This window comes from Stenella coeruleoalba (assembly GCF_951394435.1).
Source record: "Stenella coeruleoalba genome assembly, chromosome: 2".
Taxonomy (NCBI): Eukaryota; Metazoa; Chordata; class Mammalia; order Artiodactyla; family Delphinidae; genus Stenella; species Stenella coeruleoalba.
In genome coordinates, this window is record NC_137147.1 from 83,267,778 (window position 1) to 83,294,564 (window position 26,787).

General features: G+C 39.6%; 1 protein-coding gene across 1 annotated transcript in view; it reads left to right on the top strand.

Moving 5' to 3' along the window:
- BUB1B (BUB1 mitotic checkpoint serine/threonine kinase B) overlaps window positions 1-20,004 on the top strand; it is a 57,909-nt gene extending 37,905 nt beyond the window's left edge. Inside the window, exons 15-23 of the mRNA XM_079914100.1 lie at window positions 15-289; window positions 8,507-8,640; window positions 8,938-9,078; window positions 9,434-9,534; window positions 11,823-11,972; window positions 13,597-13,739; window positions 16,635-16,806; window positions 17,799-17,905; window positions 19,326-20,004. Coding sequence (XP_079770226.1) covers window positions 15-289; window positions 8,507-8,640; window positions 8,938-9,078; window positions 9,434-9,534; window positions 11,823-11,972; window positions 13,597-13,739; window positions 16,635-16,806; window positions 17,799-17,905; window positions 19,326-19,557 — 1,455 coding nt within the window. The 3' untranslated portion in view covers window positions 19,558-20,004. The remainder of the gene's footprint in view (window positions 1-14; window positions 290-8,506; window positions 8,641-8,937; window positions 9,079-9,433; window positions 9,535-11,822; window positions 11,973-13,596; window positions 13,740-16,634; window positions 16,807-17,798; window positions 17,906-19,325) is intronic.
- Window positions 20,005-26,787: the final 6,783 nt, after the last annotated feature.

Consider the following 26,787-nt stretch of genomic DNA (forward strand, 5'->3'; position numbering starts at 1 on the left):
TTGTGGTTTTTCAGGATGAATTTACAGGAATTGAGCCCTTGAGTGAGGATGCTATTATCACAGGTTTCAGGAATGTAACTATTTGTCCTAACCCAGAAGACACTTGTGACTTCGCTAGAGCAGCTCGTTTTGCATCCACTCCTTTTCATGAGATAATATCCTTGAAGGATCTCCCTTCTGATCCTGAGAGACTGTTGCAGGAAGAGGACCTAGATGTGAAGACTTCTGAGGACCAGCAAACTGCTTGTGGCACTATCTACAATCCAACTCTCAGCATCAAGAAGCTGAGGTGACTGGTGATTATAGGTTGTACAAATCAGGTTGTTTGAGGGCTTTCTTATTCTGTGTGTGCTTGTCAGTTATAGCAATCAATTATGAAGCTTTTACTACCTGCTGGGTACTGTGCTAAGTGCTTTACCTGACAGCTGGGCTCCTCCAGATAAAGTGTTAATGGGATTTAGTATCTGATTTGATTCTAAGGGTTAAAAGTAAATTTTGCCGGATATGGTATCTTTGAGAAAACTCAGCAAAGTGTACCTGATTGCTAGAGACGAGGCATTTATTTTTCCTTTAATATTGAGGTTAAAATAATGGTAGAGTAGGTTGATGCTAATTTCAAATAGGCAATTAGAGACATGTTTTTGGTTTTCTTTAACATCTTTATTGGAGTATAATTGCTTTACAGTGTTGTGTTAGTTTCTGCTGTACAACAAAGTGACTCAGCTACATGCACACATATATCCCCATATCCCCTCCCTCCTGCGTCTCCCTCCCACCCTCCCCATCCCACCACTCCAGGTGGTCGCAAAGCACTGAGCTGATCTCCCTGTGCCATGAAGCTGCTTCCCACTAGCTATCTATTTTACATTTGGTAGTGTATTCGTGTCAGTGCTACTCTCCCACCTCGTCCCAGCCCACCCTTCCCCTTCTCCATGTCCCCAAGTCCACTCTCCACATCTGTGATTTTGTTCGTGTCCTGCCCCTAGGTTCATCAGAACCTTTTTTTTTTCTTTTAGATTCCATATATATATGTTAGCGTACAGCATCTATTTTTCTCTTTCTGACTTGTATCACTTTGTATGACAGACTCTAGGTCCATCCACCTCACTACAAATAACTCAGTTTCATTTCTTTTTATGGCTGAGTAATATTCCATTGTATATATGTGCCACATCTTCTTTATCCATTCATCTGTCAGTGGACACTTAGGTTGCTTCCATGTCCTGGCTATTGTAAATAGTGCTTCATTGAACATTGTGGTACATGACTCTTTTTGAATTATGGTTTTCTCAGGGTATATGCCCAGTAGTGGGATTGCTGGGTCATATAGGAATTCTAGTTTTAGCTTTTAAAGGAAGCTCCATACTGTTCTCCATAGTGGCTGTATCAATTTACATTGACACCAACAGTGCAAGAGGGTTCCCTTTTCTCCACACCCTCTCCAGCATTTATTGTTTGTAGGTATTTTGATGATAGCCATTCTGACTGGTGTGAGGTGATACCTCACTGTAGTTTTGATTTGCATTTCTCTAATGATTAGTGATGTTGAGCATTCTTTCATGTGTTTTTTGGCAATCTGTATATCTTCTTTGGAGAAATGTCTGTTTAGGTCTTCTGCCCATCTTTGGATTGGGTTGTTTGTGTTTTTGATATTGAGCTACATGAGCTGCTCGTATATTTTGGAGATTAATCTTTTGTCAGGTGTTTCATTTACAATTATTTTCTCCCATTCTGAGGGTTGTCTTTTCATCTTGTTTATGGTTTCCTTTGCTGTACAAAAGCTTTTAAGTTTCATTAGGTCCCATTTGTTTATTTTTGTTTTTATTTCCATTTCTCTAGGAGGTGGGTCAGAAAGGATCTTGCTGTGATTTATGTCATAGAGTGTTCTGCCTATGTTTTCCTCTGTGAGTTTTATAGTATCTGGCCTTACATTTAGGTCTTTAATCCATTTTGAGTTTATTTTTGTGTATGGTGTTAGGGAGTGTTCTAATTTCATTCTTTTACATGTAGCTGTCCAGTTTTCCCAGCACCACTTATTAAAGAGGCTGTCTTTTCTCCATTCTACATTCCTGCCTCCTATGTTCTTGGATTGGAAGAATCAACTTTGTGAAAATGACTATACTACCCAAAGCAAAGATAAGGTGACCATGTGTGCGTGGGTTTATCTCTGGGCTTTTTGTCCTGTTCCATTGATCTATATTTCTGTTTTTGTGCCAGTACCATACTGTCTTGATTACTGTAGCTTTGTAGTATAGTCTGAAGTCAGGGAGCCTGATTCCTCCAGCTCTGTTTTTCTTTTGCAAGATTGTTTTGGCTATTTGGGGTCTTTTGTGTTTCTGTACAAATTGTGAAATTTTTTGTTCTAGTTCTGTGAAAAATGCCATTGGTAGTTTGATAGGGATTACATTGAATCTGTAGATTGCTTTGGGTAGTATAGTCATTTTCACAAAGTTGATTCTTCCAATCCAAGAACATAGTATATCTCTCCATCTGTTTGTATCATCTTTAATTTCTTTCATCAGTGTCTTATAGTTTTCTGCATACAGGTCTTTGTCTCCTTAGGTAGGTTTATTCCTAGGTATTTTATTCTTTTTGTTGCAGTAGTAAATAGGAGTGTTTCCTTAATTTCTCTTTCAGAGTTTTCATCATTAGTGTATAGGAATGCAAGAGATTTCGGTGCATTAATTTTGTATCATGCTACTCTACCAAATTCATTGATTAGCTCTAGTCGTTTTCTGGTAGCATCTTTAGGATTCTCTATGTATAGTATCATGTCATCTGCAAACAGTAACAATTTTACTTCTTTTCCCATTTGGATTCCTGTTATTTCTTGGTCTTCTCTGATTGCTGTGGCTAAAACTTCCAAAACTATGTTGAATAATAGTGGTGAGAGTGGGCAGCCTTGTCTTGTTCCTGATCTTAGTGGAAATGGTTTCAGTTTTTCATCACTGAGGGCGATGTTGGCTGTGGGTTTGTCATATATGGCCTTTTGTGTAGAGGTAGGTTCCCTCTGTGCCTACTTTCTGGAGAGTTTTTATCATAAGTGGGTGTGGAATTTTGTCAAAAGCTTTTTCTGCATCTGTTGAGATTATCATATGGTTTTTCTCCTTCAATTTGTTAATATGGTGTATCACATTGATTGATTTGCATATATTGAAGAATCCTTGCATTCCTGGGATAAACCCCACTTGATCATGGTGTATGATCCTCCTAATGTGCTATTGGATTCTGTTTGCTAGTATTTTGTTGAGGATGTTGCATCTATGTTCATCAGAGATATTGGCCTGTAATTTTCATTTTTTGTGACATCTTTGTCTGATTTTGGTATCAGGGTGCTGGTGGCCTCATAGAATGAGTTTGGGAGTGTTCCTCCCTCTGCTATATTTTGGAAGAGTTTGAGAAGGATAGGTGTTAGCTCTTCTCTAAATGTTTGATAGAATTCGCCTGTGAAGCCATCTGGTCCTGGGCTTTTGTTTGTTGGAAGATTTTAAATCACAGTTTCAATTTCAGTGCTTGTGATTGGTCTGTTTATATTTCCTATTTCTTCCTGGTTCAGTCTCAGGAGGTTGTGCTTTTCTAAGAATTTGTCCATTTCTTCCAGGTTGTCCATTTTATTGGCATATAGTTGCTTGTAGTAATCTCTCATGATCCTTTGTATTTCTGCAGTGTCAGTTGTTACTTCTTTTTCATTTCTAATTCTATTGATTTGAGTCTTCTCCCTTTTTTTCTTGATGAGTCTGGCTAATGGTTTATCGATTTTGTTTATCTTCTCAAAGAACCAGCTTTTAGTTTTATTAATCTTTCCTATTGTTTCTTTCATTTCTTTTTTGTTTATTTCTGATCTGGCCTTTATGATTTCTTTCCTTCTGCTAACTTTGGGGTCTTTTGGCTCTTCTTTCTCTAATTGCTTTAGGTGTAAGGTTAGGTTGTTTATTTGAGATTTTTCTTGTTTCTTGAGGTAGGATTGTATTGCTATAAACTTCCCTCTTAGAACTGCTTTTGCTGCATCCCATAGGTTTTGGGTCATCTTGTTTTCAGTGTCTTGTGTTTCTAGGTATTTTTTGATTTCCTCTTTGATTTCTTCAGTGATCTCTTGGTTATTTAGTAGCATATTGTTTAGCCTCCATGTGTTTGTATTTTTTACAGTTTTTTTCCTGTAATTGATATCTAGTCTCATAGCGTTGTGGTCAGAAAAGATACCTGATAATGATTTCAGTTTTCTTAAATTTACCAAGGCTTGATTTGTGACCCAGGATATAGCCTATCCTGGAGAATGTTCCATGAGCACTTGAGAAGAAAGTGTATTCTGTTGTTTTTGGATGGCATGTCCTATAAATATCAATTAAGTCCATCTTGTTTAATGTGTCATTTAAAGCTTGTGTTTCCTTATTTATTTTCATTTTGGATGATCTGTCCATGGGTGAAAGTGGGGTGTTAATGTCCCCTACTGTTGTGTTACTGTGGATTTCCCCTTTTATGGCTGTTAGCATTTGCCTTCTGTATTGAGGTGCTCCTATGTTGGGTGCATAAATATTTACAATTGTTATAGCTTCTTCTTAGATTGATCCCTTGATCATTATGTAGTGTCCTTCTTTGTCTCTTGTAATAGTCTTTATTTTAAAGTCTATTTTGTCTGATATGAAAATTGCTACTCCAGCTTTCTTTTGATTTCCATTTGCATGGAATATCTTTTTCCATCCCCTCACTTTCAGTCTGTATGAGTCCCTAGGTCTGAAGTGGGTCTCTTGTAGGCAGCATATGTACGGGTCTTGTTTTTGTATCCATTCAGCCAGTCTGTGTCTTTTGGTTGGAGCATTTAAACCATTTACATTTAAGGTAATTATCGATATGTATCTTCCTATTACCATTTTCTTAATTGTTGGGTTTGTTATTGTAGGTCTTTTCCTTCTCTTGCATTTCCTGCCTAGAGAAGTTCCTTTAGCATTTGTTGTAAAGCTGGTTTGGTGGTGCTGAATTCTCTTAACTTTTGCTTGTTTGTAAATGTTTTAAATTCTCTGTCAAATCTGAATGAGGTCCTTGCTGGGTAGAGTAACCTTGGTTGTAGGTTTTTCCCTTTTATCACTTTAAATATATCCTGCCACTCGCTTCTGGCTTGCAGAGTTTCTGCTGAAAAATCAGCTGTTAACCTATGGGGATTCCTTTATATGTTATTTGTTGCTTTTCCCTTGCTGCTTTCAGTATTTTTTCTTTTTATTTAATTTTTGATAGTTTGATTAATATATGTCTCGGCGTGTTTCTCTTTGGGTTTATCCTGTATGGTACTCTCTGTGCTTCCTGGACTTGATTGACTATTTCCCTTCCCATGATAGGGAAGTTTTCAACTATAATCTCTTCAAATATTTTCTCAGAGCCTATCTTTTCCTCTTCTTCTTCTGGGACCCCTATAATTCGAATGTTGGTGTGTTTAATGTTGTCCCAGAGTCTCTGAGAATGTCCTCAATTCTTTCATTCTTTTTTTTTTTTTTTTTTTTTTTTGGTGTGAGGGCCTCTCACTGTTATGGCCTCTCCCGTTGCGGAGCACAGGCTTCAGACGCGCAGGCTCAGCGGCCATGGCTCACGGGCCCAGCCACTCCGCGGCATGTGGGATCTTCCCGGACCAGGGCATGAACCCGCATCCCCTGCATCGGCAGGCGGACTCTCAACCACTGCGCCACCAGGGAAGCTCCATTCTTTTTTCTTTATTCTGCTCCCTGGCAGTTATTTCCACCATTTTATCTTCCAGCTCACTTACCCATTCTTCTGTCTCAGTTATTCTGTTATTGATTCCTTCTAGAGTATTTTTAATTTCAGTAATTGTGTTGTTCATCACTGTTTGCTCTTTAGTTCTTCTAGATCCTTGTTAAATGTTTCTTGTATTTTCTCCATGCTGTTGCCGAGGTTTTGGATCATCTTTACTATCATTATTCTGAATTCGTTTTCCAGTAGGTTGCCTATTTCGTCTTCATTAATTTGGTCTTGTAGGTTTTTACCTTGCTCCTTCGTCTGTAACAAGTTTTTTTGTCCTTTTTCTTTTTCTTTTTTTTTTTGATGGGTGGTGTTGTATTCCTGTCTTACTGGTCGTTTGGCCTGAGGCGTCCAGCACTGGAGTTTGCAGGCAGTTGGATATATCCAGGTGTTGGTGCTGAGATGAGGACCTCCAGGAGGCCTCACTCCAATTGATATTCCCTGGAGTCTGAGGTTCTCTGTTAGTCCAGTGGTTTGGACTCAGAGCTCCCATCACAGGAGCTCAGGCCCGACCTCCAGCCTGGGAACCAAGATCCCGCAAGCTTTGTGGCAGGATAAAAAAAAGGAAGAAAGAAAGAGAAAACTGGGCAGTACAATATCAAAGAATAAAAAACAAAATAAAATTAGAAAGATAAAAAATATATTAGGAAAAATAAACTAATTGAAGCAACTGCAACAAGGTAAAATAAAACCGCAGCAGAAAAAAAAGGAAAAAAAGGGGGGTGGGGTGGGAAAGAAGCCAAAAGGAGAGATCACTAATAAAGTGTAAAAAATAAAATAAAATTAGAATAATAAAAGGTTTATTAAGAAAAATAAAAATACAAAAGAATCAACAGCAGTGAATCAACAAGGTAAAACAGAACCCAATCTAAAAGAGAAGAAAAGAAAAGAAAAAAAGCCTTGACTCTGGGGGAGGAGTTTAGGCGGGGATGGGGTTTAGGGTGGGGCGGGACCTAGGGCATGGGGGTGACGTTTGAGCATGGGGTGGGGCCAAGGCGGGACAACGTTCAAGCATGGGGCGGGGCCTCTGCTTAGGACCTGCACAGAAGGGGGTAGGCAGCACGTGGAAAGAAAGACCTGTAGAGTGTGGCATTCGGGAGTTTGGAGGTAGAGCCCTGAGTGAGGGTGTAGGGGCAGGGCTTGGGCTCTCCGGGGCAGGAGGGAGGCTCTGAGGGCAGAGGATTAGGCCCTGGACCCCAACAGGCTTCCCAGTGCCTAAGTGGACAGGGAAGGCACTGGCCGTGTTACCTTCCGTTTCTTCATGCCCCTCCCCCATGGTCTCTGCCAGGGTCTCCCGCACCCGCCCCCCACTGGGCCACTGGACCCCTAACCATGGGTGGGTCCTGCTGGGTGTAGGAACTCCTCCTCCCCCAGACACCCCTCAGGGGTGTTGGTCCCTGAAGTCCAACCTTTACTTTTGCTCCCCCTTCCCTCCCTCCCACTCCCTCAGGACCCGTGCGTCTGGAGAGGGCCTCAGTGGGGAGAGGATCAGGCCCAGGATCTCAGCAGGTTCCTGGGGGTCCAAGTGGGCAGTGGAAACATGGCCATGCTCCCTTTTGATCCTCTGCCCTCCTAATGATTCCCCAGTTTCCCCCTTTCGGGGTGGATCCCTTACCCTCCCCCAGCTGCCCCTCAGGGGTGCCAGTCCGGTCCCCCTCCACTTCTCTTCCTCCTTCACTCCCCCCACACCTCACATCCTACCTGGTGGCTGGGGGTTTCTCCCGTCCCCTGAGATGTCTGTGGTCCCCCACCAGTGCCTGGTAGGTGCCCTAGTTTTGAGGAGACACGAATTTCTCGTCCTCCTGGTAGCCATGCTGGCTCCACTGGAGACATGTTATTTAAAATATCTTTTGATAGAGAGGTGGAAATGAATAAAGAAGAGGGGGGGAATGGCATAGAGAGCCAGGGACTAAGCCTTGTGATCTCTCTATATTTAAAAGCCACCTGATTTAAACAAACTTATTCCAGTTTTAGGAATAGTTTTTTGTGTTTTTTTTAAGGAGCAAGCTGCTTTTTTATAAATTTTATTTTATTTATTTATTTTTGGCTGCCTTGGGTCTTCATTGCTGTGTGCGGGCTTTCTCTAGTTGTGGCGAGTGGGGGTACTCTTCATTGTGGTACGTGGCTTCTTATTGCAGTGGCTTCTCTTGTTGTGGAGCATGGGCTCCAGGACGGGCTTCAGTAGTTGTGGCATGTGGGCTCAGTAGTTGTGGCGCACGGACTTAGTTGCTCCACGGCATGTGGGATCTTCCCGGACCAGGGTTCAAACCCGTGTCCCCTGCATTGGCAGGCGGATTCTTAACCACTGCGCCACCAGGGAAGCCCAGGAATATTCTTTAATTTGCCATTTTGTACTTTTAAAACTGTATTTTCAAACTTTTTTCACATTTTCTAGCATGTATTCACCTTGAATAATTTCGCTTTTTCTTTCTTGACCTTTGCTTATTGAAGAGTTAAAAAGTCCAAAGAAAGGATAAAGAGGAAGGAAGTTAGTGTCTTAGTTTTTCTCAGTCAGTTTAGAATAGACGTAGAAGAAGGCATTTCCTATAGATTAGGTTAATAAAACATAAATTTAATGCTTGGCGTTGATTTTCAACCAGAGTAGATAAAGTTACCTAGATTCTGATTATGAATCTTTTTTTTTTTTCAGGAAAATAATGGACTTTAAAATTGAGGCTATTGAATAGCAAATAAAAGTATAATAAAGATAAGTTGATATAAATTACCCCCTTGAGGACTGACTGATCTGTGGTTCTTTCAGCCCAATTATTGAAGACAGCGGTGAAGCCACACACTCCTCTGGGTTCTCTGGATCTTCTGCCTCAGTTACAAGCACCTCCTCCATCAAATGTCTTCAAATTCCTGAGAAACTGGAGCTCACTAGTGAGACTGCAGGTAGGTTCATATATACCATTTGTAAACAAATATCTATATCCATGTCCAGTGAACACTTATTTATCAGAGCAAACTGAGGTATAAGTATTTCTTCTCTAGAAAAGTTGCCATAAATTGTGAAATCTCTAGAATAGGTGAGTACTAACTGAATTCGGTATCATAAAGACCTGAGATAGATGAGTCTTGTTAGGTTAGCAGTATTGATCATGCAATCATGGTTTTTTTTTCCCCCTCCTCTGTTATAATACCCATTTTAAGTTTTGGAATAATTTTTTTTGAACATTTTTTTTCCCGCAGACAGCCCTACTCAGTCACCCTGGTGTTCACAGTATCGCAGACAGCTGCTAAAATCCCTACCAGAGCTGAGTACCTCTACAGAGTTTTTTGTAGAAGATAAACCAATGCCTAATTTAGAAATAGAGAAGGAAATTGAATTAGGTAAGTATCGTTGAATGCATGTCCTTTTGTGTATGACAGTATACAAATAAGTGATTATTTGTACTTGAATTTGATGCTTAAGTACAATCAATATTTCTAGAATGTAAGAAACAACATTATAGGAGTTGACACATTGATAAGTTCATGTCCCAGTAACAATGGAATTCTGTCTTCCCCTCTTTCAATTTTTTTATCCCCTCTTTCAGTTTTTAACAAATGATTTTGAAAAGTATTCTAGATGCTACTAACTGGCAAATATAAAGTGAGTGCCTTTAGCCCTTAAGCCAGGAAGTAAAAGCTAGGGGGCTATATATATTCACAGTGATTTTGAAATGGAATCAAACCTTCTCAACAGATAATGAGGATTATTGCATTAAACAACAATACCTGATATGTGAAGACTACAAATTATTCTGGGTGACGCCAAGAAACTCTGCAGAGTTAACCATAATAAAGGTGGGACTGATTCTCTGTCATTTCAATTTCTTTGTAAATAATGTTGGTTGAAGCAGTAACTGTGACCCCATGGTACCATAAGATCCTTCTCATAGTCTATAAGCTTCCTTATAGGAAAGTCAGTGATGCATAAAGAAATCACTCACCATTATATGCCAAGATGAGATATCAAAAATGAGAGGGTAGGGCTTCCCTGGTGGCGCATTTGTTGAGAGTCCGCCTGCCAATGCAGGGAACGCGGGTTCGTGCCCCAGTCCGGGAGGATCCCACATGCCGCGGAGCAGCTGGGCCTGTGAGCCATGGCCTCTGAGCCTGCGCGTCCAGAGCCTGTGCTCCGCGACGGGAGAGGCCACAGCAGTGAGAGGCCCGCGTACCACAAAAAAAAAAAAAATGAGAGGGTATTGTATAAATCTCTCAATGTGTCCAAACATGTCAGGTGTTACATCAATTTTATCTTTTTGAGGACATCTGAAATTTTTTGGCTCACTCCAATCTGGACAAGTTACATTCTAGGCTTGACACGTACACACACACACACACACACGTACACACACACACACACTACATTACCTTGAAATTTCCATTCACCATCATTCCAGGGATTCACATGACCTCTTTTTTATATTGAATGCCTAGTTACGTTGGATCCCATTTTCTTTTTCTTTCTTGGTTTAGGTCCTCATATTTTAGTAGCTTCCTGAGAAAGGATGCATAGGATGTAAATTTTTTGAAACCTTGCATGTCAAAAAATTTCTTATTCCACATCTTTATTTGATTGGTAGGTTGGCTGGATATTAGAATTCTAGGTTCAAAACTTTTTTTCTTTAGAATTTTGAAGATAAGCTCCATTAGCTTTTGGCTTCTAACCTTGCTTTTAAAATCTTTTGCCATTCTCTGTGTGATTTTTTTTTTCCCCCTCTCTCTGGATCCTTGTAGGATCTTCCGTTTGTCCCCAGCATTCTGAAATTTCACAATTACATGCTTTGGTGAAAGTGTATTTTCACCCATATGCTAGGCACTTGATGGCCATTTCAATCTGGAGACTCCTTCAGTTCTGAGAAATTATCTTCAAAGAAAAAATTATTTCTTCCCCCCAGTCTTTTCTGTTCACTTATTCTAGAATTCCTTTTATTAGGATTTGGGGTCTCCTGGACAGATTCTTTAAAAACCTTATCTTTTTTTCTCCTATTTTCTCTTTGTCTTTTTGCTTTACTTTCTGAATGTTTTGTCAACTTTATTTTCAGTCTTTTTACTGGATTTTTCATTTCTTTTATCATGTATTTAATGTTCTTTCTTTGTAGCATTCTGTTCTTCGTTTCAAAGATAAAATATTCCTTATCTCTCTGAGTATATTAATGATACTTTAATTTTTTTTTTCTCCCTGCATCATCTGTTTCCTTTTGTCTGTTTTGATCTCTGTCTTTCATATTAGAGGCTTTCTTCAAGTCTTTGGCTGTCTCTTCATATTTAAGTGTGGGATGCTAGAAAGCCAGTTGAAATCTCTGTTATATGGTGGGACCTTGACAGCTGTAGACTTCACTGTACAGTGATCTCACTTGGCCATTTTGTTGGAAAATCCTCAATCTTTGGGTCTTTTGAGCTTATCAGATTCCTTAGAGAAAATTTCTGGTTTCCTGCCTAGAGCATGTAATCCTGGCTGCTAGCCTCCTGAAAGCTGCATGGGGAAGTTAGTCTGGAGAGTAGAGGGGCAGGAAGATGCATCCTAACATTTGACATATAATAAACTTTTTCCTCTTCTCCATATGGTATTCCCACCCTCAACAATGCACGGTGTCCTCTAGTCCAGAGCCCTTCTGTTTTATATTCTCTAGGAATAAACTTCTGGTCTTCAAGAATGAGAGAGAGGCAGGGCTAGGCTGGGCTACAGGAGCAGGAGGGGAGTCTGGGGACTGATGTTCTCTTTACAGAGTTCAACCACCCCTGGTTTAGCTCCACCTTCACCCTTACTTCCATAGGTAATTAGTGCCACCAGTTTTATATTATAGGGAGATGGTCTTGTAGTATAAATATGGTTGCTTTCAGCTTTCTCCACTGCTAGAATCAGCTTTCTTGGGTCTGTTAAGTGGATTGTTACCTCTTATTATTCTCTTTCCAGCTTTCAGAATTTCCTGCTGCTCCATCCTTTATTATAGATTTCTACCTTTTAAAATATCCCATTACTATTATTTCTGTTGGGATATAGGAAGGGCTGGAGGGAATGTTTTCATTCTGCCAACTATAACCATAGATTCTAATGACTCTTATTTTTAAAATATATTTTCTTACAGGTATCTTCCCAACCTGTCCCATGGGACTTTTATATCAACTTCAAGTTAAAGGAACGTTTAAATGAGGAGTGTGATAATTTGTGTATCTGTTATCAATACCAAGATGGCTGTATTGTTTGGCACCAATATATAAACTGCTTCACCCTTCAGGTTTGCAATAATATGAAAACATATCATTTAAAGTCCTCAAGTAGAGAGATTTGTGCTCCATTTAGCAAAGGAATTTAGTACAGAATTCCTGTTAATCTTCTAGAAATAGACCAATTAAATTATGAGTTTAAAGCATTGTTTTCTTTTTCCAAGTTATTTTGACCAAGAACCTCCTTTAACTTTTTATTATGTCAATTTTCAAACATATAAAAATAGACAGAATTGTGTAATGACCTGGTCATCTAACTGTGACCATCACCAGCTCATGTCCACTTTTGTTTTAAATTCCTGGTCTGGTAATTCCAACATCCCTGCCATGTCTGGTTTTGATCCTTGTTCAAATTGCATTTTTTGCTTTTTGGTATGCCTTGTAATTTTTTCTTGATAGCCAGGCATGATGTACTGGGTAAAAGGAGCTACTGTAAATAGGCCTTTAGTAATATGATGATGAGGTGTAAGGGGAGGGAAGGTGTTGTACAGTGCTATGATTCATCGTCTTTTGCAGCGAGCCTATGCCTTTGGACTGTGAACTTCACAAGTTTCTCAGTTTCCTACCCCCATACCCGCCACCACCCGGCTTAGGTAGGACAAGATGGCTGGAGTGGGCTGGAATTGTGTATTTCCCTTCCCCAGGTCAGGTAGGCTCTGAAAATGCCCCAGCAGGTTAGGCTCTGGTTAACTAGTTTCCCCTGAAGGCAGGCCTTGTTAAAAAGAACAGAGTGCTGTGGCCTATTTCAAATGGTTCTTTTTCCCCCTCCCGCTGCTGGAAGCACTAGGGGAATTTTTCTGTGATATTTACTGTGAGAACCTGGTCTGGCTCCTGGAGGTAAAGTTCACAAAAATGTGGGGCCCCCCTATGCTTACAGATCCTAAAGGAGTTGTTGATTTTTCAGCTGGCTCAGCTTTTTACATGTTAGGACAGTAGTAACTTCCAAGCTCCTTATGTGAGGAATGGAAACCAGAGGTCTATTTTTGCCACTCTTGTTCTATCTATATTTTCCCCCTGGATCATTTTTGGAACCCAAACACAATATATCTTTTTTGGCCACACCACACGGCTTGCGGGATCTCAGTACCCCAACCAGGGATTGAACCCAGGCCCTTGGCAGTGAAAGCCCAGAATCCTAACCACTAGGCCACCAGGGAACTCCCCACAATATATCATTTTATTCTTTGGAATGTTCTTAAGAAAGTTTTACTGCCTTTTTTTAGTTTAGTGTTTCCGAGTTTTTTATTTCTCATCTCTTTTTAAATTGAAGTATAGTTGATAGACAATGTTATATTAGTTTCAGGTGTACAACATAGTGATGGTTTTGCTGCAATTTTGATGGTAATACAAATTCTCCAAAATGGTTGGAATGATGGTATTTTAAAACTACCATTTATAGAGTACCTATTATGGGCCAGGCTCACCCTTGATGCTCTTCATCCATTATTTCATTAAATCCTTATAAACAATCTAATTGGAGAGCAGCATTATTAAAAATGGGACAAAAACCCAACCTACAAAGGAGCTGACATTCTAATAGAGAACAACAAGGAAGAGTACAGGGCAGTGGTAAGCAAGGTATTGAGTATAAGTCACCCCAAATTAAGAAATAGTTTTCTGTCCTTCTATTTCCAGGATCTTCTTCAATACAGTGAATTTATTACCCATGAAATGATAGTGTTGATTATTTGTAACCTCTTGACAATGATGGAGAAACTACACAAAGCAGAAATAGTCCATGGTGACTTGAGTCCAAGGAGTCTGATTCTTAGAAACAGGTTGGTCCTTTTCATTCTCTCATAATTCTGTCAGCTTTGTCGTAAAACATGGATAGTTGCCATTCTCTTTTGCCTTTTGATAAATGCCATATTAATGAACACAGTACGTTAAGAGAATATTTGCTACCTAAAAGTCAATAGTCACTGGGAATAGTTTAAAAGAATTCAACCAAAAAAAACACGTTGATGAAAAAATCCAGAAAAAAAGAATTAACGACTCCATCGTGATGATTCCTGTCAAGAAGAGATGTAAAATGTGAATATTTGGGGAAATGTGAAGTAGATTGTCTAGTCTTTCTTTGTGTGGGACCAGTGCGGAGCTAGCAAGGATGCTAGCAACACTGAGGCACTGCTCAGTTTCAAAGGCCAAAGGTTAAGTCACACCAAATTGAGGTAATTGCCAAGAGAAGTAGGTAAAACCAGAGTGCAAATGCAAACCATGCCAAGAAAAGGGGCTTAGTGTTCAAATTACATCCAGTTTAGCCATCAGGTTCAAGGGGTGAGCACAGAGCAGGAAATAAGAAATGAAGCCCAAATACTAAGAACTGAGAAAATACAGACAACATTGAGGCATAAACAAGGCAAAGATGCTCAACAATTTTTGTTTTATGGAAAGGACTAGAGGACCAACACACCTGTCTAATAATGGGCATTGATCTCTTGGTATTTGAGTGAAGCAGTCTGGTTTAAAGATGCTTTGTCTGCCCCAAGCCTGTGACTTGGGTAAGCAGTTAACTTTCTCTCTGAGGTCATTCGTGTACACTAAAAGCTGGAATCATTCTTTACATTTCTCCTGACTACTTATTCTGTAAGAAGAAACTGAATTAGACTCTAAATCATAGTTGGCATGGAAATTAAAAGAACCTTCAATGTATTTCTGCAGTTATAACCAAAAAAACTAGAGCATCCTACCTTCTTTCCTGAGATGGCAGAGTCCTAAAGGCTTCCCCAGGCATAATACAGCAGCATTTCTCATCCAGGGCACCATAGGTACTTTGGATGAGATAATTCTTTGTGCAGGTCTGGTCCAAGCATGTCAGGATGTTTTATATCTATTTCCCCGTAACTACCTCTCACCCAAACACAAGTTACAATCCCCCAGCCATTGTGATCACCAAATATCTCCCCATATGTTTCCAAATGTGAGAACCCCAGGTATAGTTTTTATTTTCATTCTATTTCACAGCACTGAAATTTCAGAGGATAGTGCTAGAGTTCTCAGGACTTTTCATGGAAATTGTAAGCAAAGAGATTTTCTAAGCCTTTTTGGGATTAGGCATTTGTATGCTGTGTATTCAAATATCCTTCTCTCAGTCACTAGAGGACTCCAGGAAACCACATAGTGTTGAAGGGACATTGCCTTTTACTTTGTCACAACTTTTCAAATTTGATAGGAAATTTCATATAGATGCACAAGGAATTGAAAGAGCCTTTTTTTTTTTAACATCTCTATTGGAGTATAATTGCTTTACAATGTTGTGTTAGTTTCTGCTGTATAACAAAGTGAATCAGCTACATGTATACATATATCCCCATATCCCCTCCCTCTTGCATCTCCCTCCCACCCTCCTTATCCCACTCCTCTGGGTGGTCACAAAGCTGTGAGCTGATCTCCCTGTGCTATGCGGCTGCTTCCCACTAGCTATCTATTTTACATTTGGTAGTGTATATATGTCAATGTTACTCTCTCACTTCATCCCAGCTTACCCTTCCCCCTCCCCATATCCTCAAGTCTATTCTCTATGTCTGTGTGAAAGAGCCTTTTGAAATCATTTAATGCAGTTTCTACATTGTGTGTGTGTGTGTGTAAAATGAGATCCAAAAAAGTGGAATGTCTTGCCCAGGGTAACAGTGAATGGATGATTAGAGAGCTAGGAGACCTTCCTGCTTCTTTTTATTATTCTCAGAAACATTTTTCCTACCTCTCCCAAGTTTTGAAAACATTTGGGAATTATAGTTTTATGATGGCCAAAAACAAGTTGTAGTAAGGAATCATAAATTTTAAAGTAAAATAGATAATTCTGTGCTGTGGAGGTATATGTGATAGGATTAATCAAAGCCTATATTTAGGAATATAAGACCTGCCACTGATATCCATCAGGGATTTGAAAACACCAACTGAGAAAGCAGAGAAACAGAAGGAACACAAAAATAATCCATTTTTTCCTCACATAAATAGTTCCTATATCTCTTTGGAGAATAGCTTTATTACACGGAATAGATAAGCCTGAGGAAAATCAATAGTGAATTAGTGCTATAAAGTTCTTTTCTCTCTTTTTTTTTTTTTGTAAGGAAACAGGATTGGAATCACATATAAGAGGAAGACAGTATGGTATTAATTTAATATAAACAGGATGGTTTACAGTATTTTGTAAAGGTATCACTTTACCAAAAAACAGCCTTATGTTGTTTTCAGTTAAACTCTGGGAAGGAGGGATCTGAATGACACTCGGAAAGCCTAATCTAATAGTAAACAAGAAAGACTGTGACATCTATCAAAGCTTAATTTCCTCCATCATAATTCTTGTCAGTGTATAAATCATTGCTGTTATATATGTCAATATGTTCAGTGCAAGACAGAGGCCTGCAGTCTACTTCCAGTATTTAGTTTATATAATATGGAAACTTGATAAATGTTCTGTGGTGGCCATGCACAATGGCTTAGATATAGCTTGGGTCACTAAACTCATCTTAACGTTCCCCAGTTGGGTGGATACTGCCACTGCTCTTACAGGTGCATTTTCATAACTAACCACTGGAGGGAGCTATTGGCATAGCTAAGGCACACCTGCAGTACCTCCTTTTTTTTCTTTCTTCTTTTTTTTTTAAAGACCAGCTATGCAGTTTCTTTCATGGCCTATTTTTATTACCTCCTTCTCTTACATCTGGGCTTAGAATCCACGATCCCTATGATTGTAATAAGAACGATCAAGCTTTGAAGATAGTGGACTTTTCCTACAGTGTTGACCTTAGGGCACAGCTAGATGTTTTTAACCTCAGCGGCTTTCGGACTGTACAGATCCTGGAAGGACAAAAGATCCTGGCTAACTGTTCTTCTCCCTACCAGGTAAGTGTAAAACAAGCTTGAGCAAATGTGGAGAGGGCTTCTTAATCTCTTTCTTACCTAGATAAGCCAGGAAAGCTAGTGTTTACTGATATTGTCTCTCCTGGAACAGATGACCTAGTTTTCAGATATCACCAAGTCAAGCAAAATGTACCATTTTTCTGTCACAATACTGAAGAATTTACACATACACGTGCAGACACATGACTAACTCAGTAACCTAAGTGTCAGGGCCATTTCTACCAGTTATCTGTCTTGTCTTTTGTAAATCATTTTCTGTGATCTTCTCTGTAAAATAAAGATAATAATCAGCTCTGTTTACATCAGAATTCTTGTGAGGATTAAATGCAATAATGTATATAAAAAGACATTAGGAGAAATATAAAGTGTTTTATATGGTGGCATTATATGCAGAAATCCCTTCTGACTCAGCTCTGGATATATGGCATTTTGCTGACTGAATATGTAGCATAGCCCTGAACTAGTCATGTAGAACACATTTAGATCACAGCTAGAGTCCATGCAAATTTAGTAGGTGTACAAATTTGAATTTGGCAGTCCAGATATATTTGTCTTCTTTTTTTTTTTTTTTTGTGGTACGTGGGCCTCTCACTCTTGTGGCCTCTCCCGTTGCGGAGCGCAGGCTCAGCGGACATGGCTCACGGGCCCAGCCGTTCCGCGGCATGTGGGATCTTCCCGGACCGGGGCACGAACCCACGTCCCCTGCATCAGCAGGCGGACTCTCAACCACTGTGCCACCAGGGAAGCCCTATTTGTCATCTTTTGTTCTAGGATAATTCCTAGAGTTGGCTCTACTGATCACTTCTTTGGGGAGTTTCTCTCTTTACTGTAAGGATAAGGAACAGTCTACTAAAATGTATATCATAAAATAAACTTAGCTAAGCACTATGATACCTGTCAACTTCCTACATAAATAAATTGCCATGACAATAGCAGAGAATGATTGTAGCTGATGGTGCTTTTTGTGATTTCAGGTAGATCTGTTTGGTATAGCAGATTTAGCACATTTACTATTGTTCAAGGAACACCTGCAGGTCTTCTGGGATGGGTCCCTCTGGAGACTTAGCCAAAATATTTCTGAGTAAGTATTGGTGGTTTCAGGGTCTTTGCCTGTCCAAATAATGTTCTCTTTATCTTGGGTGCTCTCTGCTTTGACAGCCTTGGTTTCATAGTCCAAATGCCATGATTTCATTAATTTTAACCAGTTTTCATTAGAGTATCAGTGGAGCACCTTGTGCAGGACAAAGGAATTGTTCATTAAAAATGGGAATCTAGCTATTCGGACTTCAGGACATCATTCTGGACCCAGATGTATCATAGACATATAAACCGTGACTAGAGTATGGAAGCCTCTCAATTTAGAAGGCTTAATAGAAACATTTTATGAGAATAATTTTCTAATCAATTGGTGTTAGTCTTATGGCCGTTTTTAATAGCTTTTGTCAAAAGTTAATAAGCATCTCTTGAAGAAAGCTAAATTTCTAAATTACATACTAATTTTAGGCTATTATTTATTTAATGAATGGGTGAAACCAAAGCAGAGAACTGAATCTCCTTGGTGAGGAAGTAAATGCTCTCTTAATAACAGCTGCTTGGTCTCAGAACCTTAGTACTCCCTCAGGCCTGCTCATAATACTTATTAAATATCCCATGTTCTCCCTTACCTTATCATAGCTATTAACTTCGCAGAATAAGCTTACCAATCTATCACTTAAAGAAAAGAAAAATCAGTGTTGAAAATTTAACACCCCTTCACCTCCATTTTCCCCTGCCAACAATTGAATTGTATTTTTTTCTTTATTTAATTCAGAATTTGGCCAATCTTATTTGTCTCTAACATGTACTTTCAAAATAGGTTTAAAATATAATGTAAGGCATATAGGATAGATTCAGGTTATCTCCAGTTGGTTATGGTCCTAGGTGGGTCTTACACAAACAGAAGCAAGTGGGGTCAGGTGGGGTTTCCTAACGGCCTTGCCTTTTACAATAATAGAAGCTTCTCTGATCTTTAAAAAAAAAAGGTGCAAACATCATAGACTTAAGCAGTAGTTACTTCACTTGAGCTTAGGTTTCTGAGAAGGTTGTGAAGGTAATAAACCCCTGGGCGGGGGGAGAGAGGAAGCTGTAGTCTTTCTAATGACCTAGACTTTAGAAAAGTTAGAAGAGAGGAGACAAATTTCGTCTTTCTTCTATTTGTAGAAGAGAAATGCTGCATCTTAGTACGTGGAGGAAATTTATAGATTCAGATGAAAGATTTTCTTTCCCTTTATGTGCATTATATTATGGCTCTTCCCACTATGGTAGCCTTTTTTCTTTTTTCTTTTTTTTTTTGTAGTTTGACCTTGGGTTTTCAAAGGACACTACTTGAATGATCTCTAACCCTAGAGTTAGGTATTACCTTAAATCATGTTGGTGCATAAATGTACCACTGAGTTAAACACAGAAAGAATTCTAACTCCTATATGCCTAATCTTGATGAAAATGGTTTTATATATTTTTAGGCTAAAAGGTGGTGAACTGTGGAATGAATTCTTTGTGCGGATTCTGAATGCCAGTGATGAGTCCACAGTGTCTGTTCTGAGGGAACTTGCAGCAGAAATGAATGGGGTGTTTGACGCCACATTCCAAAGTCACCTGAACAAAGCTTTATGGAAGGTAGGGAAGTTAATCAGTCCTGGGGCTTTCCTCTTCCAGCAAGATGGGCAGTCAAGTCTCTCGCAGATTCCTGCCTAAAACCGATGGTGGTACTGTGGAACACTGGACCTGTATATGCTATGACTTAATTTAGGTACACTACTAACACTTTTCTGCTTTTTGGTAGAAGTATATTTCTAGGTAACTGGCATTTTCTACTCAACAAGGTACCGCCTCTTGGCCTTGTCTAACTTTAACAAAGAACTGTTTTATTCTAAATGGATTCCACGTTAATGGGTACCTTGTTGTCATTTAATGCATTTGTCTCAACTTTTCTCTGTACTTTTCCCGTTTGTAATTTGTGACCTGTGCCCTTATAATCACTATGTATTTTGTAAATAATAAAATAGTATTTGTTAAATTTGTGCTTCTAACATCTCATCTACTTTTTGCTAACTAAGGTAATAAATGGCCTGATTTTGCAGACAGGCGCTACTTTACCATGGAAATGTATATATTCTAGACTTGGAACTGTTATGATAGGATCGTAACGAGACAGAATAGCCAACCATTCCTTTAGGTGTTCCTGACCTTCCACTAAATGGTCTAGATTGAAAAGCAGATAAAATGGTTTACACAAGGCCAAATTTTCTTAAATTTCAAGGGGCAAAATTGTTTGTTTTTATTATATTTTAATGTTTTCATTTTTTATCCACCAAGCCCCTTGGTCTACTTATATAATCTAGCAGTGCTGCTGCTCGGTCTCTTGATTAGGGCTGTGCGAGTTAGAAAAGAAAAGGTTTTGAATGGGCTTTAGCAACCTTTCAGAAATGGAATAATTACCATTCTGTTACATGCAAAATGACTTGGTGGGGGCACGGTTAATGAAGGAATAGAAGGAGATTTTGTTGTTTGGAAGATTTGAAGAGGCAGAATTTTAGAATAAAAAGATGACTTTGAAGCATGGAATCATTTGGGAGAGAATAGGTCTAAATGAAGTATTAGACTGCTAAACAGAAGCATGAATTACACCAGGTCTTGGGTATAGGGAAGGAAATTGGTAGAAAAGGGCAATGAAAATTAACTATTTCATATCTAAATATCAAAATTATCAAATGTGCCTCTATGCTGGTGCCTGATTTTTTTTTTTTTCCACTCTAGTTGTCACTGTTACTGCTCTAAGATTGCTGGAAAGCAGAAGATTCTAAGTATATCTCAGCTAAAAATATTTAAGCATATATAGTTGAAGCACTGAAACATGACTTGGCTCTGAAGGATAATCAACTTAGAAATTTTTTGCTCTTAACCAAAATATGATTTTTCAAACATTTTCATGTTTGCTTCTTATACAACTAAGGATATGAAATTATATATCTGTATCTTTTATGTAATCGAACCCATCTACCCCTCTGCTCTGCTCTCCTCTCCTCATTTCTCAATCCACCTCTTTGACACGTAAAGTCATTTGAGGCTGGATGGTAAATTTAGATTCTTTCTCAACATAGGCTTAGCTACCATCTAGTGAATTTTTCAGCAACCTTGACAGCAAGACTGACAAACCAGTGCTTTATGGATAAAGCTTTGATTCTGAAAGTCCAGTCTGAGGAGAGGGAGGAAAATCTGAGGAAGCTAATTTATTAGAGAACTTGCAACTATTTTGCTACCTCTTCCTCCTTTCCCCATCCCCTCCAATCCTGACCTTTCTTCGTAGGGGGGAGAAAATAATACCTGACCAGTTAGGACCTATGATGTCTTTGTTTTCTCTTTGCCTGAGCATAAAACCACAAAGCGGGCACGTTTCCGTTTTCCTTATATTTTATGTTGTTTGTCTTGGGAGAAGGAAGCGGAAGCCTCTATTTGTTGGCTGAAGCTTCAAATGGTTCTTATTTCTTGTCTCACTAAGGCAGAAATAGCCTAACGATAGACCTGAGAAAAAGAACATAGCTGAAAAGACAGGATCTTCACTTTTGTTTGAAAAGAGACCATGGAATATATAGCGCCTCACCATTCACAAAGTGTACATCCACTAATCTTCTACCACTGTTAGAACCCTCATCCCCCTGTGGCAGCTGTACAAGAAACCTTCCACCCAAGTCAGAGTGCTCTAACTGATGCCAAACCTGAATCTGGAAATAAAAAGATTTCCTTTAGCATTAGGACTGTAGACTGTTAGTTGGGCTATTATCTCAAGGTAGATAAGAAAGCCTTTCAGAGGGTTAGCACAAAGCACTTTGAAATGACTCGTGTTCAGGCTAAAATCTTTAAGCAAAGACAGCAAAGAAATGCTTCTTGTCTGTTGCATTTGGAAAAGAGGAATTCTTCCTCCAGCTGCACCAACTCTTATACCAAATTCACTTCCAGTCTGGCTCATAAAAGTAAGATTTCCCTAGTGAGGAAGATGCGTTTTTAAAAAAATTTTTAATATGGCAAACTTCGACCTTAATGAGGTTCTTGTTTCCACCAAAGACACAAGAAGCTATGAATATTTAATAGGATAAAGGTGGCATTTCAGAAAACTGGTGTTGAAATAATGGATTAGAGTTTGAACTCTATCACCAGCGCCACCACTAGTTCATACAGCACCTTTGTGCAAATTAGAAGTCCCCTTCCTCTAGTGGATTTAGTACCTCCCTGTGCACCATAGCTTGACTGGATTTCAGTCCGCACTTACCCTCTCAACCTGGTACCCTTGTAAATAAATTGCACAGCCATATGCAGTGGTCTTTCCTGTTTCACAGCTTACCTGCAAAAAAAAATGTAGATCAAAAATGTTAATGTAAAAAACTGAAAATATAAAATAGTAGATGACTTTGTAATTTTTTGTCTGTGACATAACACCAAGATTTATCCAGGAAGATTGCTATTTATTACTATAATAGATAAAAAAAATAAAACCTAACATAGTCACCTGTCTCTCCCCTCCCCCCCCCCCAAAAAAACCCCTAAACACAAACTAGGAAAAATTACTTGCCACACGTTTGCATCATTTTTCACTTGCATTATCTCAAGGTCTCATAACTAGTCTCTCTGCTTCCCCTGCCCACCTCCAGTCAAATCAGAACCCTCCAATGGCTTCCCATCTCACACAGCACAAAATCGGAAGACTTCTCACAGCCTGCAAAACCCTACCAGGTCTAACCCTGCTATTCCCTCACCTCTTCCCTGACTCCTCTTTTCCTTGCTCACTCCGCTGTAGCCTGCCTACCTCCTTTCTGTTCCTTAAACATGCCAACTAGTTTCCCTCTTTATGAACTTTTTGCTTTGTTTCTTCTGCCTGGAATGTTCTTTCCCATAACTTCACATGGATTACTCCCTACTCCCCTTCAGATGTCTTCTCAGATCTCCACCTTATCAGAGGCCTTCCCTGGCTATTCTGTACAAAATAGCATCCCATACACACACTGATGTTCTGCTGTTACTCTCTATCCCTCTTTACCCTGCTTTATTTTTTCCATAGCACCTATCACCTGTTTTTTCCATAGCATATATATGGAATGCTGCACTGTCAGTGCACTGTCAAAGCACTATTTTACCTAAGGTACAAAGAACTCGCTTAAAAAATTGAAAACCAGTAGAAATAGACAAAGGGCATGAACAGTCCACTAAAAACATTTTGATGGCCAGCATGTGAGTTGTTCACTCTCATTCCTAATTAAATAAAATGCAAAATAAGCCTGAAATTTTCATCATTCAGATAGTAAATGGTTGAAAATTGTGTTTGTGAGGGTGAGGGGAAATAAGTACTCATGTTATTAGTGGGAGTGCAAATTGGCACACTATTAGGAGGTGATTTGGCAATGTTTATTTAATTTAAATATTCATTCCCTTCAGCTGAGAAATTTTTCCTAAGAGTTTATCTTAAAGAAGCATTGGCACAGATGCTCAAAGATAAAGCACTGTTTGTAACAGTTGTCCTCCCTGCTTCCAAGGCTCATTAGTCCCAGAGGGATAATCCATGTGACAGACCCTGCGGAAAGAGGAGTCCTGGAACTAATGCAGAGGTGAAGTCAGACGATTTCTGTAGATGGCAGGGATGCCTTGGCATTGGTGCCAAGAAGATTGGTGCCCAATCTTCCAATCTGGCATGAGCCTGTAGAGTTAGGCTTTGAAAGTTGATTCCAGACATTTCAGCTTATGTTTAAAAAAAAAAAAAAAAAAGCTGAGGGGAAAAAGTGGTTGCCTTTGAGGAGAGTGGAGTAGAGAGGGGAACGAATAAAGGCTTTTATTTTTCAATTTGTGCATTTCTGAGCATTTTGAACATTCTGATCACTTTTTGTTATGTCTATGGGATAATCTAGGCTAAGAAATTATGGGCTATGGTTTTGTCATCTTTTCCCTTCTCTACATTAAAAAAACAAAACGCCTAATATGTGTTAGGTGTTTTTATAGTGGGAAATTTGGGAGACTTTATCATCCAAATATAAAAGCAAGATTAATTTGGAATTTAAATGAGAGCATGAAAACAGTTTTAAATTATTGAAGATAATATATCTAAACTTCTATTTTTAGTATGCTAAAAATTCATACATGTTCAAATGTTTTATAATGTTTCTATTCAAGGTGCACTTTCTAAAATTATCTTCCTCCTGTTACAACTTCCTGTGTCTGTGAATAAGGGATTGAATTACATAAAACTTGACTTTTTTCAAAACAAAATACATTTTATGGCTCTCGTATAAAAACTTGAGTTTCCACAAACTGACATTGTATGATTAAGAAAGGAACAAACAATGATGAACTCAGGCTAAATGTCTATAAACATACTTTTTTCCCGTCAAAGCATACTACTTCCAGTAGTCTTGCTCTTTAGAGGCTCCTGCAGCAGATATTCAGCTGCCTAGCAGTGTTGTCCACTAAATTCAAATTGGCTTCTCCATGGGGAGCAGTGGTTGCCCAGTCACACTGCTAGTTCTCAAACCCCTTGTGAGCAAAGGACTGTGTGTCTATTAATTTTATATAGTCCTAGAAATTAGTAGTGAATTAAATACGTAGTGAGTTAAAAAAATAAGTAGTGAATTAAAATGTTGGAAAATAGTGGCCACAAGTTCAAAAACTAGCTGTATTAGAGTCTTGGTGAGGGGGGAAAGGCTGTAGATATGCCTGGAATCATAATCTCACTTTCATTTCTAGTGTGTCACTTTGTGTGTGTTTCTTTAACCTTCTCTTGTAATCGACTGCTGACCTTACATCAGGATACACTTCATTGTACTGTTTACTCTTTTCAAAATTAAATGTTATTTTCACAGGTATGTTTATTCCATCAAAGTGTGTACTTTATTTTCCGTGTGTGTATAATTCAGCCTCACATTCACTCGAAACAGTTACGTGAGTCAGTGTATGCTGCAGTTTCAAAGTAGTCTAATCTTACTGGCCTGGGCATGTGATGCGTTTTATTTAATTGCTTCAGTCCTGCAAGTAACAAAGTGAGGGTGGCATTTCATAAAAACAAATACCCATTAAAATCTGCGAACAAAAAGACGAACATACATTTGCTTTTGCATTTTAAAACAAAATTGAAAAATAAACTGGTAATGCTAGAATAAAGTGATAAAGATATTGACAAGGATGACACATGAAGGTTCAGTGAGACTGGCTCCTTCCAGGAAATGAGACAGCTAAGGGTGAGTACATGTGCGGTACAGCAAGTCAAGGAGTCCCAGTGAATCTAGGGGATCAGGCAGACAGAAATAGGAGCTAGGCAGAGCAGACAGACGTTAACTAGCATTGCTGGGAAAGACCTTCCTGATCAACTACTCTGTCACTGAACAGATAAGGAAGCCACTTGCTCAGGACTCACCCAAGCAGGCACATCCAGAACCCTACCTAGCTTGTGGACCAGTGGTGTAGGCCACTAGGGCAGCCCCATAGCACCTGCCTGCGTTGTATCATCAGTTGCCTTGGACAGGTACATGTACATGCCTTACCTCTCTAATTCAGTTGAGCTCTGTGGGACAGGAACTGTGTCTTCTTACACTCTAGTTACATCTTGCATGTGGTGCTCACATTATAGGGGGTCAACTTCACAAGCCCAGGGCCTGCTAGAACCTCCTCAGTATTGAGATGGCCCCTTGCCTGTGGTGCCAAACCGAATGCTAATAACATGGTTAGAGATGCTGCCTCTACAGCCAGAATGCCTGGGTTTGAATCCTGGCTGTGTGACAATGAACAAGTTACTTATCCTCTCTAAGCCAGTATTGTCCTCTATGAAATGAGGATAACCCGAGTGCCTACTTTACAAAGTTTTGAGAACTAAATAAAGCTTTTAGTACAGGTGCTTGTAGATGTTTGTATTGATTTAGTTCTAATGTGGTCTAAAGTTCTCTAGAAACCTCTCGAGTAGATTAGAATCCCAGCTAGATTGGAGCCTTACTGTCTTTTGAATTAATTTAAGTACAGAGTACAGCTAAATCTATAATATAATAAAGGTAGGTGAAAGAAACATGGTGTTATCTAATCTAAAGGGGAAATGAGTTTCTACTGGGAGTGACCTTCAGGGAACCAAGTGTTTGTACTTTAAGAAGACAGACTCAAGATAAGCCAGGTACCAAGCTATCAGGAAGATCCGTCTAGTCCCGTCATCAGCCCACAAGGCTGTTTCGGTCCGAAGGTGGTCTCTGGCTCACAGCTCTCTGCTGCTTCTGTGCCATTTTCAGAGCACAGGAATCTTAAATGCTGCCTCTGGTCCTGTTTGCTCTGACAGTATGTAACAGGCAGGTCTTGCTGCCCACATTAGTGGGAAGCAAGATGCAGATCCCTTCCCTCTAGCCACCTGCAGATGTATCTCACTCCTCTCCCCCACCAGGGGAAGCACTTTCTGACTTAGGGAGCAGGGTCTACTCACCCCATTTAAGGCCAAGACATTTAGTCTCTTCCTGAGACTCTTGCTGCTAGAGCTTAGGCTTTCAGAACTATTTCTGTATTACCCTCTGCTACATCCCTCTCCTGAGCCAATGGATAAAAAGTGACCACTTGCTTAGTAGGAAAAAGGAAAGGCAGAAAATAGGAAGCCCTATAAATCCGATTCATGAACTGGAAAACCTGGGCTCCAACCCCAGTTCTGCTCCATGCTGGCCTTTTTTTTTTTTTTTTTTTTTTTTTTTTTTTTTGCGGTACACGGGCCTCTCACTGTTGTGGCCTCTCCCGTTGGCAGAGCACAGGCTCCGGACGCGCAGGCTCAGCGGCCATGGCTCACGGGCCCAGCCACTCCGCGGCATGTGGGATCTTGCCGGACCAGGGCACGAACCCATGTCCCCTGCATCGGCAGGCGGACTCTCAACCACTGTGCCACCAGGGAAGCCCCATACTGGCTTCTTGATCAGGGCAGGTCAA